Below are 18,090 nucleotides of genomic sequence, written 5' to 3'. Positions count from 1 at the left end.
GGGTGGAGATTCTGTTGTGTGGTTTGTACGCGAAGTAGGGGTCAGGCCAGATGTCCAGACTCTGTGTCCACTCTAAGTGGGCGAGGGCCACCTGCCTTGTCCACTGTTGTATCTGTGTTGGGTACGTGGCAGGAACTTTATATCCATAAATCCATAAATGAATGAAAATCAGAAAACCCAGGTCCATCCATTTATTCAAGGGGTAGTTACTAAGCACCAAGTTCCTATGTGCTAGTCCCTGTTCCACGCCCCGGGGATATGGCAGGGAACAAAGCAGACTCAGCTCCCAGCCTTCGTGGACCTGCACATCGGTGGGGGGGGAGGCCGGGGGGGCACAGGACACTGAACAACGTAAGTAAATCAGAGCTCTGTGAGAAGACAGTTAAGCACTAGGGAGCAAATTACAGCACGTGACAAGGGTGCAGCCCCTTTGGAAAACAGCTTGGCAGTCCCTCAAACAGGTAACCACAGAGCTGCCATCTGACCCAGCAATTCCACTCCGAGGTGTGCACCCAAGAGACGTGAAAACATACGCCTATGCGAAGACTTGCACACGAATGCTCACGGCAGCACTATTCACAGTAGCCAAAAAGTGGAAACAGCCCATAGGCCCATATTGCTGAACAAAGAAATCGAATGTGGTCCAGCCACACAATGGAATAGTATTTGGCAACAAAAAAGAACGGAGCGCTGATGCCCGCTCCAGGACGAACCCCAGAAACAGGACACCAAGTGAAGAAAGCTAACCACAAGACTATATACTGTAGGATTCCACTTATGCGAAATGTCCAGAATAGGCAAATATGCAGAGACACAGAGTTAGATGAGCAGCTTCCTGGGGCTGGGAGGCGGCTGGGGGCAGCAGGGCTTGATAGCTAAAGGGGTATGGAGGTCCTCTGGGGGCTGACAAGAATGTTCTAAAATGGAGTGCGGTGATGGTTTTCAACTCTGAATATGCTAGAAACCGCTGCACTGTATGCTTTGACAAGGTGAACTGTATGGAATGTTTAATATATCTTAATAAAGCTTTTACACACACACACACACACACACACACTGGGGCAAGGGGGATGAGGCTGTGAGAGGGAGAGGTGACTTTTAGAAAAGGTGGTCAGGGAATACCTCAAGCGTTGTAAGACATTTGAACAAAGACTTAAAGAAGGGGCGCCTGGGTGGCTCAGTTGGTTGGGCAACTGCCTTCGGCTCAGGTCATGATCCTGGAGTCCTGGGATCGAGTCCCACATCAGGCTCACTGCTCGGCGGGGAGTCTGCTTCTCCCTCTGACCCTCCCCCACCTCATGCTCTCTCTCATTCTCTCTCTCTCAAATAAATAAATAAAATCTTTAAAAAAAAAAAAACAAAGACCTAAAGAAGGCAAGGGAGGGGTCCTGTAGATATCCAAGGCCGAGACCCAATGATCATCCCAGATTTCGTTTGCAATCAGCTCATCCCTCCCCCGGTCTTCTGGGCTGACTTGCCTGACAGCGCCGCGCGGTTCGGCTTCGGTCGGTGGAACAACAGCGACACCCAGTGGGGACTCTCAATAAGCGCCCCTCAGAGGAGCCGCGCTTGGGCCTCTCCATCATGGGAGTCAAAATATAATGTCCAGCGTGTCGCTGAGGAGAGAGGACTGGCCAGGCAGGGGGACCCCCTGAGTCCTCCCGCACTGTGAGAACAACTGGGGAAGAGAAAAGTGAAGGGGACACAATTTGCTGACTTTAGCCAGCACACTTTAGCCACCTTCACTGCCAACGTCATCCCTTCTCACCTTCCTCCTGTATTCGTCTGGGGGGCAGGGGCCACAGAGCACCCTTCAGCGGGGGTGCTCAACCCTGGCTGCGCATTAGGATCACAGGTGGAGGGGGCTGGGAGAAAGGAAGGGGGCTTTACCCAATGCTAGGGCACCATCTCCAGGGACACTACTGACTTGAAGCCCAGGCAGCCAGATTTTTTGCTTTCATTCCCCGGGTGATTCTTCCTGAAAGAACTGGCAGAAATTGGGTTGACAAGGAAACCAACTGGTCAATATCAGATTTGTTCGAGAGAGCCCAGTCGGGCTCTTACGTTAGTCAATAAATCCATGCTGTGCTGTGTGCTCTGGCGAGACGCTAGAACATCTATTCCGGATTTCCGCATTCCCTCTCTTTATTTCTCCTGCCTAGAAGCCAAGAATAATGATACGGTATACAGTTTCTTAAATCTATTCTAAATAAAGACATCAAAATTCACAGCAAATTCCTCCCCTGCCCACTTACAAAGGTGTTCATGGAAGCCGTCAAATTCGTGGCGAAACACCGTATAGGCATGAAATCGAATTCCCTGCCAACACTGCTGCTGGTCTATACCCGGGCTGCCCCTGGGGACAGAAGGCTAAAATTGGGGACATGCGAGAACAGCCACCGTGAGAAGAGGAAAAGGATCCCCGCTTCAGCACTCCTGTTGGCTCTTCAGCGCCGGCTGCCCTCCCTGGCAACCAAGCCCCTCCCACAACTGTGTACGGGATAAAGGAAGGAATGCCCAGAAATCCAAACCCTCTGTAATCACACAATTTGTATCTATGCCCCGTTAGTATTCTGTCTTTCTCACAGCTTTTACTATATTCTGCCTTTATGACAGTCATTCGCTGATCAATCCTATAACCGTAACTATTACGTTATTACAGGTAGGTGATTTTTATTAAGGGAATCGCTGTTAGTGTGCTCCGATTTTTTTAATCTTAGACATTAACCTTCAGAGCCTCCTAAAAGGAAATTAACGTCTCAGGACAGAATTTCCATGGAGAGCTGGTACATTTGATATTAGAAGGGCAGGTTTCCCCTCCAGATACGCCTCCATTCACTCTGGAAAACATCGACTGCTTGCAAGCATGGTGCTGGGATTATAAAAATTGGAGGATGCAGAGTCCCTGAGGGTCAGAACAACGCACAGGCTGGACATATTTGCCCTGGGCCTACCTCAGGCCCTGCAGGTGTCTCGGATTATTCTGAGTATCCTAGGATGTGTACGATTCACTCCAGGGCCCGCCAGTATTGGTAAAGACCACTCTCATATGGCGCTTTATTATTAGAGATCAAAGTGTTCCCATACTTGCTTGCCTTCTACATAACCCGGTACTACAGAATGCAAACTATGTGCTTTCGATAAAATCCAGTATGGCCATAAACCTGTGTGCTGTGCAGACATGGTCCTCTAATTACAGCTTTTTTCCAATGACCGCATTTGGGCCCATGCCTTGGGGTCTTGCCTTATTGATGATACGTTTTATGTTAAGTGTATGGTCGTGTAGTTTGCTCTGAGGCATTTCAAGTAATAAATCCCTTGCACGGGGGTAAAAGAGAACCAGTCCATTTTCAGAACACCAGCCTGAACAGGAAGAGTTGGTGCTCTGAGGCTCGGCGGCACCTCCAGCCCCGTCCCCGGGGGGGGGGGGGGTACCGCGTGCGCCCTCCACGTACCCGCCAGCAGGCCGATGAGCAGCATCACCACCCAGCCTGACCAGGCATCCAGCAAACTCTTGATGAACTCCCATATGGACTCCTTGCTTTTGCTGGTTATCTAGAAACAGAAAGACACAGTAGTTGATTCAGGATACATTTTCCAATTCACGCTTCCTTCCCTGAAACGGTTTCTTCCGGGAAATGGGGTGAGTGAGAAAACGAATGTAGTTAAGTGACTAAATTGCCACTTCCATCACCTTACCCGTTACCTGGCGCAGTGACAAAACGGGCTTTCGGGTTCACGCAGTTGCAGAGATGCCATTATAGCCACCAGAGACTTAGAATCCTCCCAAAATTCACTTAATTAAAAAAAACTTCCTAAGTGTGATTTGAACTTTGAGGATTCAGAAGCCATTCTGAAGGGAGACAGCCATTCGTCGTCACCATCTTAAATGAGAATTACCACTTTAACCCTCACCTTACGGTCTGCTCACGAAAGAAGCTCTTCAACACAGAGTTCATTTCCTTCTTTTGTTTTAAGGTCAAAGGCTAGCAGCAAGAACTCTGAATGGGCTAGCCCGGATCACCTTCAGCAGGCGGATGAACGTGTCTGAACACACTGTTCCGACGCCATTCCTCCCTGAGCTCCTTAGAGCATTTTCTGGAAAGATTTTCGACTCTGCGGGTCAGCCGGCCTCTGTCACGACTACTCAGCTCTGCTACGGGCGCACAGAATGAGCCATGGGGAATGTGCATGTGAATGGGCGTGGCTGTGTTCCACGGAAACTTTCCTTACCAGAGCAGGTGCCAGGCTGGACTGTGCCCGTGGGTCAGAGTCCAGCAACCTCCGCTCCGGGCCGGAGGCGGCCCCCTCTGCCACTGTCCTCCACACCGGAGCCAGGAGGCTGGCTCATCTTCCGGACTCCCTACCCCACTCCCGCCAACTTGCGGGAAATGATGGGACCCAGCGGCACCCCGGACGTCACTCCCTGTCCTGCTCGAAAGGTGCTCTCCCTGAGGCCGCCGACAGTCCCCAGGCTGTGGGGCTGCCTCCTACTTTACCTCTCCACGGAGAGTGACCTGGCTGGCCACCCTGGCCTCACCACTCTCTCCTCCTCTCGCTCGAGACCACTTTGCCGGTTGCCCTCCTTCACCTCTCCCTGCCTCTCCTAGCTGTCTGTCACAGGCGCCCCGCCGACCTCCCACTGCACCTGCTAAATCTCGGCAGGGCCCGGAGTTCCGACCCCCTCCTTACTTCTCCCTCTCCGTGCACACCCAGGCCACCTCGGCCACTTCTAAAGCTTCGGCACCCACTCACATGCTGGGGCCTCCTCCTTCTGCACCGCAGCCCTGACCGCACCCTTGAACTACAGAGTTCTCGCCGCCTGCCAACCACCCCCAGCTGCAGGCTGGGTAAACAGCTCGAAGCCAAAGTGGCTGAGACAGAACTCACCGGCCTCCCCCTCAAATCTGTTGCTCCCCTTTCCTTCCTTCTTGCCAACAAGGGCATCCCCCCCTTCTAACCGCGGCCAGGGCCTCATCCTGGACTCCACTCCCTGCCTATCCCCAATACCCCACCCCAAATCCTGTCAGGGGCTCCTCTGAATAACTCCTGACCCTGAGCCTCTCTCCATCTGCACTTCGCTGCCTTTCGTCAGACCTTCTTCCTCTTTTCTCCTGAACTGATTTTCAAGCTTCCTGTTTCTCCCTCTGCAATGCATTTTTCTTGTATTCTGTGACCATGAAGATGAAACCCAAACTCATCTTCGTGGCCTACTTGGTCATTCCCGGTGTGGTGCCCTGCCCATGTCCTCCCATCCTGTGAGCCCTCCCCCAGGCCGCAGAGCTCCCGAACCACCTCCTGTGCGGTGTTCTCTCATGCCTCTGTGACTTAAAAAAGGGCCCCTCCTGATTTTAGAATCTTTTCCCCTTTCTCTGCCTAGCAAACTCCTAGTCAACCTTCAAGGCCCAACTGAAACGTCACCGTCTCTAAAAAACCCTTCCCTAACCATCCCTCTGAATGATCCCGCAGCACTTATACCGAACTTTATGGTGGCCACTAAAATAGAGATTGATCGCCAACTAGCTGCCAGGCACTGTGGTATGTGCTTCCATATACAGGCAACTCAACTCACTCAATCTTTAGATATAATGGCCTCCACCCTTATAGAGGGGAAACCAGGGTCTAGAAATGGCGCCCCAAAAGTCACCCAGCCTAAAAGCATCAAGGGCAGGATGTACCTGATTTGTCTGGTTCTGGAGTCCCCTCATCGCCCTCCACACCATACCTCTGCATGATGCAGCCTCCCACCCAATGCGGGTAATCTCGTAATTACCTGTCCACATCTCTGCCTCTCTCGCTAGCCCTTCTCCCCTTCAGAATCTTGCCCAGTATGTGACATGTGACCTAACCCTACCTCAGCAACTGCCCCACGAAAGCACGGCCCAGCCACCTGAAGGGAGCCCCTTCGACATGTCTTTATGATTGCCACCTACCTTTCTGTGTCTGTCGGTGTCCCGGGACTTTTCCCGCAGCCAGTCGATGGTGTGGAAGTCCTCATACGTCCCCACATCAGGGAATGGCTCATCGAGGAAATCCATCAGGTTTCCAGAGCCGCTCATCGCTCCTGCATTGACCATGCTAGTTACACCTGGGAGAGAAAGCCTGGGATGAAAACCGTCACTCAGGACATCTGCAGAGACACGGCAGAACAAGCCCCACGTAGTATTTTCTCATGCTACCTTCCAGGCAGAAGGAATTGCTCCCGCACAGGCAGCTCTGCTGTAACGGAATGTAGGTCCAGTCCGCCTTAGTCCTCTCAGGCTGCTCTGACAGAGCACCGCAGACCGGGCGGCTTAGAAACAACACAAGTGCATTTCTCACAGTCCTGGAGACTGGAAGTCCAAGATCAAGGCGCCGCAGGGTCGGTGTCCGGTGAAGAGCCCCATCCCGGTTCATGGGCAGCCATCTCTTCACGGTGCCGTCACATGCCGGAAACAACGGTGGAGCTCTCCGGGGTCTCTTTTGTAAGGACATGACCCCGCTGATGAGGGCTCAGCTCTCACGGCCTGATCACGGCCCAAGGGCCGCACCTCCTAACACCATCCCGTCGAGGGTTAGGTTCCAACACGTGAATTTTGGGGAGACACCAACCTTCGGTCTGGAGCACAGTCAAGTTTTGTTATGTGCAGCCATCCCATTCTATAAAGTCCCCGTGAACACCGAATTAGTGACTACCGAAGCAATGTCCCTAAGTGATACGCAGGGCTGGGTTCCTACAAGCCTCTGGTCGCGTTTTTGTAAGCCAGGCAATGTACAACCCTGCTTTTTTGTGGTTCTGTTTGAAGACCTCTTCTTGAATATATACCGCTGATTCACTCCCACTGAAGTCACGGCTGCAGCGCTGCAACTCCTACCCCAGTGAAGCTTATCTGCCCAACGGCTTCTCTCTACAAGGCGCACTGCAGCCTTCTTGCGCGTGCGAACACCAGGGGCACTCCAGCCCTGCATTTCGGGCCCACGACAAACAGCAAATTACCAATTAAAAAAAAAAAGCACAAAAATGTGAAAAACATGGCACTAAACAATCTGTACAAAGGACACTTGCTTATAGTCGGAGAGCCGAAGTAAGATGGCGGAGCCAGGAGGGTGCCTTTCGGGTGACTCGGACTTTTTGCCACTCCGCACACGCACATGTCTGTGAATAACCGGGAGAGTACCGCACGTATCAATGTGGGGTTACGAGTACATTTTAGTGAGTAGACAAATGCACAAATACAGAACCGCAAAGTAAGAAGATCGACCACACGCATTTCTGAAAAACCTCAAGTTCTGCAAAAGCAAGGCGTCAAAACGAGAGGGCCAGAGGGGCAAACAGGGTCGAGGCCTGCCACTCCAAATCCAATCACTGCAACCGAACCAATAACTGGTTCTCTTGTGACATAAAGTGCACCACTCAGGCAGGCGGCCTACGTGTCACCACTGAGGATATTCAAACCCTACAGCTAGAGCAGAGTGCAATGCTGGCCAGGCATTAACCCGCTGGTGGAAGCCAAGGCAATCCGCAGAGGGCAGAGGCCCTGTGTAGGGGGTGCAGGGTGGAGGCGGGGAGGGGGGGCCCCTGGAGATGGACAAGGCAAGAGGACAGCCTGCCACATGACCCATGCTATGGTCTGAACGTGCGTGTGCCCCAGAAATCCCATCCCCCTGTGTGATGATGTTAGGAGGTGGGGCCTTTGGGAGGTGACTAAGTCAAAAAGCCCTCAGGAATGGGATTAGTGCCCTTATAAAAGAGACCCCAGAGAGCTCCCTCACCCCTTCCAACGTGTGAGGACACAACGAGAAGTCTCTGACAGAGAAGAGGGCCCCCCCCCACCCCGGTGTCACACTTCCAGCCTCCGTACAGTCAAAAGGGCTCCTGCTGCCAGGACAGTAGCCAAGCTGAGAGTTTCTCCTTTTCCTGCCTAAGATAACAATTCCACTCCCACTCTCCTGGCTCCCTGGGTCTGGAAAACAACCGCAAATAAACCAAGACACCTTCCATGTTATACCACCATCAGAGCCTGATTTACAGATCACACAGGAGCTAACTTGAGACGAAGAAAATGCTTTGCAGCAGGACCAATGCTCCCCACCAGTTAGCAGAAAAAAAATAATACACTCTCACAAAGACAAGAGGTTGGAATAAGCACTAAATAAAAATTACTTTGGCAAAGAGCATGGAAATTTGAATTATAGGACGAGGACCACAAAAGTGCTGGAGTAGATGGTTAAAGAGGTGAAGGGCAGTTATAAAAATATTTGAGCATAGGCTTCTCTCATTGCTTTATGTATTTTTATATCTGGAGGACTCAACCACGACCTGATGAAACTGCATTTTAATCAAATTGAAAAGTCGCTATGGGCAAAGCGGGGTAATCACCTTACAAGCAATAAAGTGGCGATAGCGAGTGATTTATTGACCGTCTGTGCAACTCGGCTGCTTTAAAACTTTAAAAGTTTGAGGTTTGAGCCATGCCAAGCTGAAAACTATACCTGTTGATGAGTACCCAGGGAAGAATCATGTTGCATAAGTCAGTAGCAACCAATAATAAAGGGGAAGGAGTAAAATTAGAAAGCAAAGATTTCGTTCTCATTTCTACAAAAACAAGGTAATAGCTTTGTACTATATGTGGTACAGAAAATCTCTGATGGGAGAAATAAGGGAGCTGACTGTTGACCCACAATGGGCAGCCCTCGTGAGAAAAACCAGGCCGGCAGATAGAAGAACAGCATAGACTTGGACATTCTATGAAAAGGGAGTTCATGTTACCTGAAATTTAACCAAATCTCTAGTCAAGCAACAACTCCAGGAAATAATGGTTGAATCAAAAAGTCACTCTCAAAAACAGTTAACATCTTTAAATTTTGATGGAGCATGTCATGGTCGTGACAATTAGACACATAATTGGTAAAGGAAAATAAACAAGATCTAATTTGTAGATCTAATCAGGGGCTTCCCTGGGAGCCCAAAAGGAGGTGCTGAGGTCACTTCTGACGCTGGGATTAAGAAAGACAGGAGGGTCCGGGAGAAGTGTAAGAAGAGGGCATCCGGGTTAGAAAAATGGAAAGAGGGGCGCCTGGGTGGCTCAGTCGTTAAGCATCTGCCTTTGGCTCAGGTCACGGTCCCAGGGTCCTGGGATCGAGCCCCGCATCGGGCTCCCTGCTCGGCGGGAAGCCTGCTTCTTCCTCTCCCACTCCCCCTGCTTGTGTTCCCTCTCTCGCTGTGTCTCTCTCTGTCAAATAAATAAATAAAATCTTTAAAAAAAGAAAAAGAAAAATGGAAAGAATTCTATCCAGAATCCATTTGGGAGATATGGATGGATAAGGAATGAGAATCCAGTCAAACATGGGAGTGACAAAGAGTGAACTCCAAGGACTTGCTGAGAAATAGACTTAACCTATATAAGTTCGTTATGGTACAAGGAACAACCCCAAATGGATACAAATAGTCATTTGTACCTTTGCAAGGAGCCCTTGCTCCTCTCAGTCTGTTTTTATTTCTTCACTCCAGTAAGAGCACTTCTGCTGACAGAGGACACCCATGCTTCTGGCCTCAAGGCCTTGGTTTCAGGAAGGACAACATCCTAGAACCTGGATCTGAGATCCCTACCTGGTCTGGATTGTCCAGGTCAGGGCTCAGCAAACTGCAGCTTGTGGGCCAAATCTGGCCTGTGGCCTGGTTTTGTAAATAAAGTTTTAGTGGAACACAGCCACGCCCAGGCATTTATATATTGTCTATGGCTGCTTTTCACATTACAAGAGCAGAGTTGAGGAGTTATAACAAAGACTATATGGCCCACAAAGACTGAAATGTTTACTATTTTGACCATTTACAGAAAACATTTGCTGATCCCTGATCCATGCAGTGGACTGATTGCAAAAATGGCCATATTCTCTACCCCTCCCTGGATCTACCACATTTTCAGTGGGACTTCCCGGGTCCTCCTCATTAAGAGGCGGGGTCTATTTCTCCACCCACTGAATCTGGACTGGCCTGTGACACACAGCAGAAGTGACTAGCGTGCATGTGCGAGTCCAGATCCCAAGAGGTGATGCAGCCTCTGCTGGTTTGTTTGGTGGTGGTGGTGGTTTTTTTTTTTGGACCTCTGCCTCTGCCATGAGAAGCCTAGGCTAGAACGCTGGAAGATGAGAGACCACATGGAATCAAGCTGGGTCAGCTCAGCTAAGGCCATCCCAGGTCCCCTAGGCCCAGCCAAGCACAGATTCCTGAGTGAGCCCAGCCAAGATCAGCCGAATTTGGCCCAATCAAATCACCCAGCCCACCCACAGACTGTGAGAAAAATAACTGGTTATTGCTTCAAGCCATTGGGTTTTTTGAAGGTTGTCATGTAACAGTGTTAAACACTGTTACTTGGGCTCCGGAGGGAGAGGAGCAACGAAGACAGATAAGTGAGCTGTGGCATCGTGGACGGACTTCTGGGAGGAGGACAGGAACAACGATGGAGGATAAAACTGCCAACAGAAATGGGATGGAATCAAATTTCATGCTGGAGGCATCTGGCCTGACAAAATAGCATCTCTCCTACCCAACCATACTTACCCACAAAGGGACTCTGGAAGACACACGGCACACCTAGATCTTTTATCCAATCCTTTCAGGCAAGAAAGTATCTATCGGTTTGGTCTTGCAGTATAACGGCTCCAAGGGGCTGGGGTCCAAGTGTTCACCAGCAGATGATAACAACAGACCCTGTCCAGTAAAACTCACTTCACCCAGCACCCAATGAACACAGCATGCATTAGCTGTGAGAGTATCAGTGATGTGATTTATGACTTTGATACTGAAAACAACTCTGGATGGGTTGGCTCACCCTCAAAACAGGGATCTGTGCCATTTAAAGGAAATCTGGACTTCGCATAGTCGGATATTGGCAATAAAAAAACGGTTTCTAGAAGATGAACGGAAGCAGGAAATCACCCAGATCAAGGTAAAGAAGGACAGGTTCTAAGTCTGATCAAGGCCGCACTGAATACAGAGCACCCCATGCTAGACTAGTAAGGATCATCAGCATGTCAGGCAGAAACCCATTCGTCTGAGTGTGCTGTGTCCTCTACCTAGAACAGCTCTCCTGTCCCCTGACGGGAAAGCCCCTATTCACCCTCCAGAATTCTCTTCTGTTCCACACTCTCTGTGCCACGTGCATTAATTTCCCCAGAGAGAGCGGGGGCTTCCTCCTTGGCAATCAAAAGCATTCTCTTTTTCTCTCGTGTTTTTAAATGGTTGGTAAACAAAATAACAACACAAGATCCACCCTCGTAACAAATTTCCAGGGTACGGCCGAGGTACCCCGTGCAGAAGGTCGTACAGCAGATCTCTAGACATTTTTCGTCTTCCATCACTGAGACTTTATACACACCAAACCACGACTCCCCGTTTCTGCTCCCCCCCCGCCCACCCCCGGGAACCACTGCTACCTTCTGCTTCTATGAGTTCAGCCCCTTGAGATGCCTCATATAAATGAAATGATGCAGTATGTCTTTCTGTGACCGGCTTCTTTCACTCAGCGTAACGTCCTCCAGATCCATCCATGTTGCTGCCTACGGCAGGACTTCCGCTTCAGAGGCCAGTGTGTGTACACGTCCCATTTTCTCCGTCTACTCGTCAGCTGATGGGCACTCAGGTGGCCTACTTGTCTTTGTCCTTCTCCCAGTGGAGCACGATGCTTCTGCGGCTAGGTAAGGGGCACAGGCCTGCTGGTAGCTCTGGCACCTCGGACAGGGGTCTGGGAAGGAGCCGATGCCCAATAATGCGACCCACTGCCTGTTTTGGTAAATCAAGAGTCAGGGGCACACGGCCACGCGCCTTCGGTCACGCCGGGCCTAGGGCTGCTTGGCGCTCCCACGGCCCAGGGGAGTGACTGCGACACGGGCTGGGAGGCTCACAGGGCGGAAAATACTGCCCACCCGGCCCCTCCCTGGAAACACGAGCTAAGGCCTGAATGGCAGCTAAGTTACCACAAGGGGACGGGCAGGGGAAAGGGGGCCAGGACAGGAGCAGTCTCTACCGTGCCCGCCCTGGTGGCCCATCTCCTGGCCCTCACCCCCGTGGCCACTGGCCCTCACCGGACTGGAGAGGCTCTGCGTCTTTTCATCTGAGTTCGGATTTTCTGTTCCATCTGCCCAAGTCATCTGAGAATTAGCTAATAGAGAAGCTGGCAAGTAAGACAACGTGGTCTGATTTGGGAGAGGAATACTGGCAGAAAAACTGTCAGTTTTTTTTGTATGGTGCACGAGCTAAAAATGTAAGACAAAAGCTGGAAATAAAAGATTCCATTTATATAAAGTTCATAAACAGGCAACATTAATCTGTGGTGTGAGGGTCTGGATAGTGGTTACCTTTAGGGGTGGGGTACGGCCTGGAAGGGGCCACAAAGGGCTTCTGGGGGCCAGTCGCATTCTGTTCCTTGACCTGGGTGCTGGTTACAGAGGGGAGTTCCCTTGGCAAAAATTCATGGAGGTGTACACTCGTGATTTTTGCATTTTTATAGATAGATATTTACTTCCATAAAAAGCTCATCTAAGAAAAGGGATTTCAGTCTGGCAGCACCTCAGAAGGTTAAACACAGAGTTTCCACGTGACCCAGCAATTCCACTCGCAGGCTTAGACCCAAGGGAACTGAAAACATGTCCGCACAAAGACTTACACACAAATGATCAGAGCAGCATTATTCCCACTAGCCAAAATGTGAAAACAACCCAAATGCCATCAACTGATGAACAGACTAGACCCCAAAAATGCAACTAAAGGACCTCACTAGCAACATTTCAACCTGGAAGCTTTGGGAAAATTGAAAAGGTAGTTTCTAACACTAACATAAGCACACACACATGCACGCATGCGCGCGCACACACACACACACTTTGAGGTTTCTATATCCTACAATCAGAAGTTTCTCCAACTAATTAGCTATCCTAATGCTTCAAGACTCCAGATGCCCTTGGCTCGTGAATAAAGATATGATCATACCACAGCTCTAACAAAGTGTCACAAGATACCACACAAAAAGCTTAGGACCCAAGGAAGAAAGGATCTAAGAATATGGAGTTCAGAGCCAGATCCTGGTCAGACGGCACCTAAAAGAAAAACAAACAAACAAAAAAACCTCAGAAAAGCTTCACTTCCTACAGCTTTGCCAGAAGTTCCAGAAGTCATCACATGCAGCCTCTACGAAGTCCCTTGTCTTGCAGCCCTTTGCACTGGCCGCTACGGTAACGGCCACCAGGCTGGGGGCCCCCCGTCAGGGAGGCTGCTTTGCTAGCCGTCCTTCTGCCCAGGTGCCCTGGAGTCCCCGGGAAGGTCCTGTGGGTCCAGGACACACGTGCGGGGACGGCCTCCTCCTTCCGCCATCTCTCTTCAACATGTAAGTCCCACCTCCACTCCAAGAGAGGGCAGGACCCGTCCCCCACCCTGCCCTGCCTCACCTGCTGTCCTTCCCTTGGCCTCCTGTAGCCGGAAATCTTGCCTCAGGTTCTGGAAACCTCGTACGTCCAGAGCCCACGGCTCTGGCTCCCTGCCCTGAGCGACTGGAGGGCCACTCCTCTCTGACCCACGGCCACTCCTCTGTCACCTTCAGTGGCTTCTCTTCTCCCCACGCTCTGGCTCGAGTGCTTCCCAAAATGTGCCTGCACTGGATGAGTCACCTCGGTGCCAGGCCTGCGATCCCGTGATCACCGGCATGACCAGCTAACGTCACCCCTTCCTGGTCTCGTCTCCCCTCCGAGGGCGGCCAGGCCGGCTCCTTACCCGCACTCGCTTCGCTGACAGGCGGAGGGAACCAGGACCTCAAGCCGAATGAAGACCCCGTCCACCCAGCTGCCTTCTTTCTGAGCCAGGATCGCTGTGCGCACAGCACCACGACACACTTCCGGAATGTAATCCGATACAGGTGCACGCTAGCTTCAGATCACACAACACAGCCTGGTTCTCTTACTCCGCTCACGTGGACAGAGCAAGAAAACGGTTTTTGCCATGAAATTGGAGGCTGTAGCACACATTTGTTTCTCTGCCATTTCTGCTGCTCTGAATTCAAAGATTAAAAGAGGAAGTTTAAAATACAACAAATGGGGGCGCCCGGGGGGCTCAGTCCGTAAAGCGTCCGACTCGTGATGCCGGCTTAGGTCATGATCTCAGGGTCCTGATCTCCTGGGTCATGGGATCGAGCCCCCCATCCGGCCCCAGCATTGGTGCTGGGCTCTGCCTCAGCACGGAGTCTGCTTGCAATTCTCGCCCAGTGCCTCTTCCACCACTTCCACGCCTGCACGTGCACACTCTCTCCCTCTCTCTAAAATAAGTATTTTCTTAAAATAATTTAAAAATAAAAATAAAACGGGGCGCCTGGGTGGCTTAGTCGTTAAGCGTCTGCCTTAGGCTCAGGTCGTGACCCGAGGGTCCTGGGATCGAGCCCCGCATCGGGCTCCCTGCTCGGCGGGAAGCCTGCTTCTCCCTCTCCCACTCCCCCTGCTTGTGTTCCCTCTCTCGCTGTGTCTCTCTCTGTCAAATAAATAAAATCTTTAAAAAAATAATAATAAATAAATAAATAAATAAAAAACATAACAAATGTACCGGGATTTTCTGTCCCCACAATACACACACACACACACACACACACACACACACACACACACACACTCTTTCCCATCCAGCCAGCGGGAAGACACAGAGAGGCCGTATCCATCTGTGGTTCTCCCTGTGCCTCCAGGCCCAGCAATGGCCTGCACGGAGTTCCTGCCACACCCGAAGGAAGTTACAGGGAAGCCTTGACTTTGGTCTCTTCGCCCACAGTTATAAAACCAGCACGTGACCACATGCACAGGAACTGCCCTGTACATGTGGCTTTGCTGTCCTCACCCAATTTCTAGAATAACTACTGTATTTGAAGCGGCCAGTGCCCCACCCACATTCCTCAAAACCTTCCAGTAAGCTCCAGCTTATTTCCAACTGGATCTCTATGCCTGAATGCGTTATTAGGAGCAGGTATTAACTGATGGCTCTCAGGAACTGGTGTATAAATACCCCCACTCCCTTACTCCCTGAATGGAGTCATTTCAAGGCATGTGTTTGATAAGGCAGAAAAGATTTACCACTGCGGGCCTGAGGCTGCTCTCCTTAGAAAGGCCTGCTGGCAAGGTTGGCCCTCGGCTAGCATGTGGGAACTTGCATTTCAAGAGGGTCCCCACCAGTCCCAGAACTGATGAGAATGGCTCACTGTGCCTGCACTGGTTGTCCAAATAATGTTATTGATGCTGAACTCCTGCTTTCTTTCTAAGAGACTGGAATTTTGATAATGAGCCACACAGTGGGTCCAACCTCCAATAAACTCATGGGTACTGAGACTCTAACGAGCTTGCCTATTCCCTTTGCTGATTCTGCCCTATATGCCTTGCTATAATAAATCATAGCCAGGAAGACAACTGAATGCTGTCCTGTGAGTACTCCTAGTTGAACCCAGAGATGATCCTGGGGACCCAGGACACAGCAAGCTCTGTTTCCTAGAGTTTCCAAAGCGTAGCGTTAGCTTCCAGTCGCCTATTGGGTGAGCTGTATTACCAGCCCAGCCTCTACTGGCTGCCTTCTTTCCCGGGTCACGCTTCCCCATGCCCCTCCCAGGAGACCCTGCACCTCCCACAAAGCTCCCTGCACTGGGATCCTTGTCTCCGGGGCCAATTCTGAGAGAATCCATGAAGGCAGCGTGGCATTTTCTACTGTGTCAACCAGCAACGCCTTTGCCTCTGAAACCCATGAGTGAGGTTTTTATGGCTCTGCACAAACGGGCAAAACCTTCGCGACCTGGGGCTGAGCGAGAAGTTCTCAGAAATGACACCAAAAGTATGATCCATAAAAGAAAAAATGGATAAATTATACCGATGGGCAAAGTCAAACTTCCCATCCACGTAAGAATTCAGGAAAACTCCCGGATACACTCAGTGGATTGCAGCGGATGAAGAGTCCACCAACACGGGGGGTCCGGGCTGTGCTGCGGCCTCGAGCAATTCTGGGGCGAGCTGAGCATCAAAACGGCCTGTCCTACGCTCCTCCACAGAACACTGGTGCCTGATCACTGCCTCGACTGGAGATGCACAAATTCCAGCGTGCGTCCGCATGACCAGCGCAGCTGGCCAGGGCCCACCCCCCACCCCCCTCAGCTTCAGCAGGTCTGGGGTGGGGCCCAGGGATCTGCATTTCTACCAAGCTCCCAGGGAGGCTGACTGATGCTGCCGGCCCACAGGTTGCACTTGGAGAACCACCAGCCCCTTCACCCTTTGTCCCCTCCTATTCCCCACTCTCCTGCGTGCCCTGCATCCTTCCCACTGTGTCTTAATCACTAATATTTTTAGTGTCAATCTTATTTATCAATAGCATTTTGTTGGAAGAATTACTTACAAGCTTGCTTCCTCCCATATCGGACTGTGAGTTCCTTGAGGTCAGAGGCCTGTTACTCACCCTTATTTATTATCTGGACATCTGACAAGCGTTTGCTGAGGCCCACTCTATAGTAATCCACTAAACCTAAAAAAGCTTAGCCAACCACCACATACTATCTCTATTCTACAAAAAGCATTACTAATACTATAATCCATCTATAGATATAGATTCTATAGAACAGTCAGCTAAATGCTTTGTTTTAAAAAAAGATTTTATTTATTTATTTGACACAGAGAGAGAGAGAGAGCACAAGCAGGGGGTAGCGGCAGGTAGAGGGAGAGGGGGAAGCAGACTCCCCACCAAGCAAGGAGCCCGACGCGGGGCTCCATCCCAGGACCCCAGGATCATGACCCGAGCTGAAGACAAGACACTTAACCGACTGAGCCACCCAGGCGCCCCCTGTTAAATGCTTTTAACATCACTGCATAGACATGCTCAATAATACATACAAGAGAGATTTTATCTGTGCATATACTTAGGACGAAAAGAATATATAAACCAAGCTGAAGTCACTACACGTGTAAAATGCGAGTGGCTTTAAAACGTTTCTTTGACTATATGTCACCTTTCACACGCGCCATCCCACAGTTTTATGATTTATAACAATGCAAGTCTGAAGAGCATGACGAGCTTTCCCTACTAGGTTTGTAGGTTTTTATCCTAACTGCTCAATTCGTCTTGATTTTCCTTTATTATTTTTCAGCCGTGGAAAAAGTTGAGCTGACAAATACGCAGACAGATCTCCTCCCCCAGTGCAGCTGCCCTGTGGCCTGGCTGATGCCCAACCCCAGGCATTTGACACCGAATCCCTGGGGCCCCGGGAGCGGACTTTGAACCCAGTGTGGTGGCTAAAAGCACCGCGAGCCGACAGTTCCTTTAGGCAAACCCTTCCTCGCCATTCTTATCCAAGTGGAGGAGGTGAGAGGGACGTGGGTTGAAAACTCCCTTTAAACTCTCTCAAGACGTTTCTCTGGAATAAATTTTGATTAGCTGGCCAGAACATTTGCTAGAGCCATTCCAGTTCTTTTTTTTTTTTTTTTAATAAAGATTTTTATTTATTTGACAGAGACACAGCGAGAGAGGGAACACAAGCAGGGGGAGAGGGAGAGGGAGAAGCAGGCTTCCCGCAGAGCAGGGAGCCCGACGCGGGGCTCGGTCCCAGGACCCTGGGATCATGACCTGAGCTGAAGGCAGACGCTTAACGACTGAGCCACCCAGGCGCCCTGTAGCCATTCCAGTTCTACACAAAGATTTCAACTATCAGACTACAATCCCAGACACAAGAAGCTCAACAAACCCCAACCAGCAGAAGTAAATAAATAAGCAAACCAGACCACACCAAGGCATATCATAATCAAATTGTTAAGACCAGTGAAAAGGAGGGTATCCTAAAAGCAGCAAAAGAAACAAGACACCCTGTACAGAGAAAACTCGGCAGCTCCATCCAACCGTGAGGCCGAACAGTGCACCGCTACCCGCACTGAACAAGGATGAGGCCTGCAACCCTAACGTCGCACGGAAGCCAGACATGAAGGGGTACACGAGTCCACTCATACAAAGTTCCAGCGAGCACAACGAATCTGTAGTAGCAGATGCCCTTGGGCTGGGAAGTGACGAAGAAGGGGACCTGCAGGTGGCTTCTGGGGACCGGTCATGTTCCAGTTCAT

At 50.6% G+C, this 18,090-nt stretch overlaps 1 protein-coding gene across 1 annotated transcript in view; it reads right to left on the bottom strand.

The window, feature by feature from the left end:
- Positions 1-18,090, bottom strand: part of CLCN4 (chloride voltage-gated channel 4) — a 67,658-nt gene that overhangs the window by 35,495 nt on the left and 14,073 nt on the right. The window contains exons 3-4 of the mRNA XM_032391084.1: positions 5,934-6,088; positions 3,456-3,555 (exon numbers count right to left, since the gene is read on the bottom strand). Coding sequence (XP_032246975.1) covers positions 3,456-3,555; positions 5,934-6,077 — 244 coding nt within the window. The 5' untranslated portion in view covers positions 6,078-6,088. The remainder of the gene's footprint in view (positions 1-3,455; positions 3,556-5,933; positions 6,089-18,090) is intronic.

Source organism: Phoca vitulina, unplaced genomic scaffold (assembly GCF_004348235.1).
Source record: "Phoca vitulina isolate PV1807 unplaced genomic scaffold, GSC_HSeal_1.0 scaffold60, whole genome shotgun sequence".
Taxonomy (NCBI): domain Eukaryota; kingdom Metazoa; phylum Chordata; class Mammalia; order Carnivora; family Phocidae; genus Phoca; species Phoca vitulina.
The sequence above is the reverse complement of the archived record's forward strand: the minus strand, read 5'-3'. Positions and strand labels throughout refer to the sequence as shown.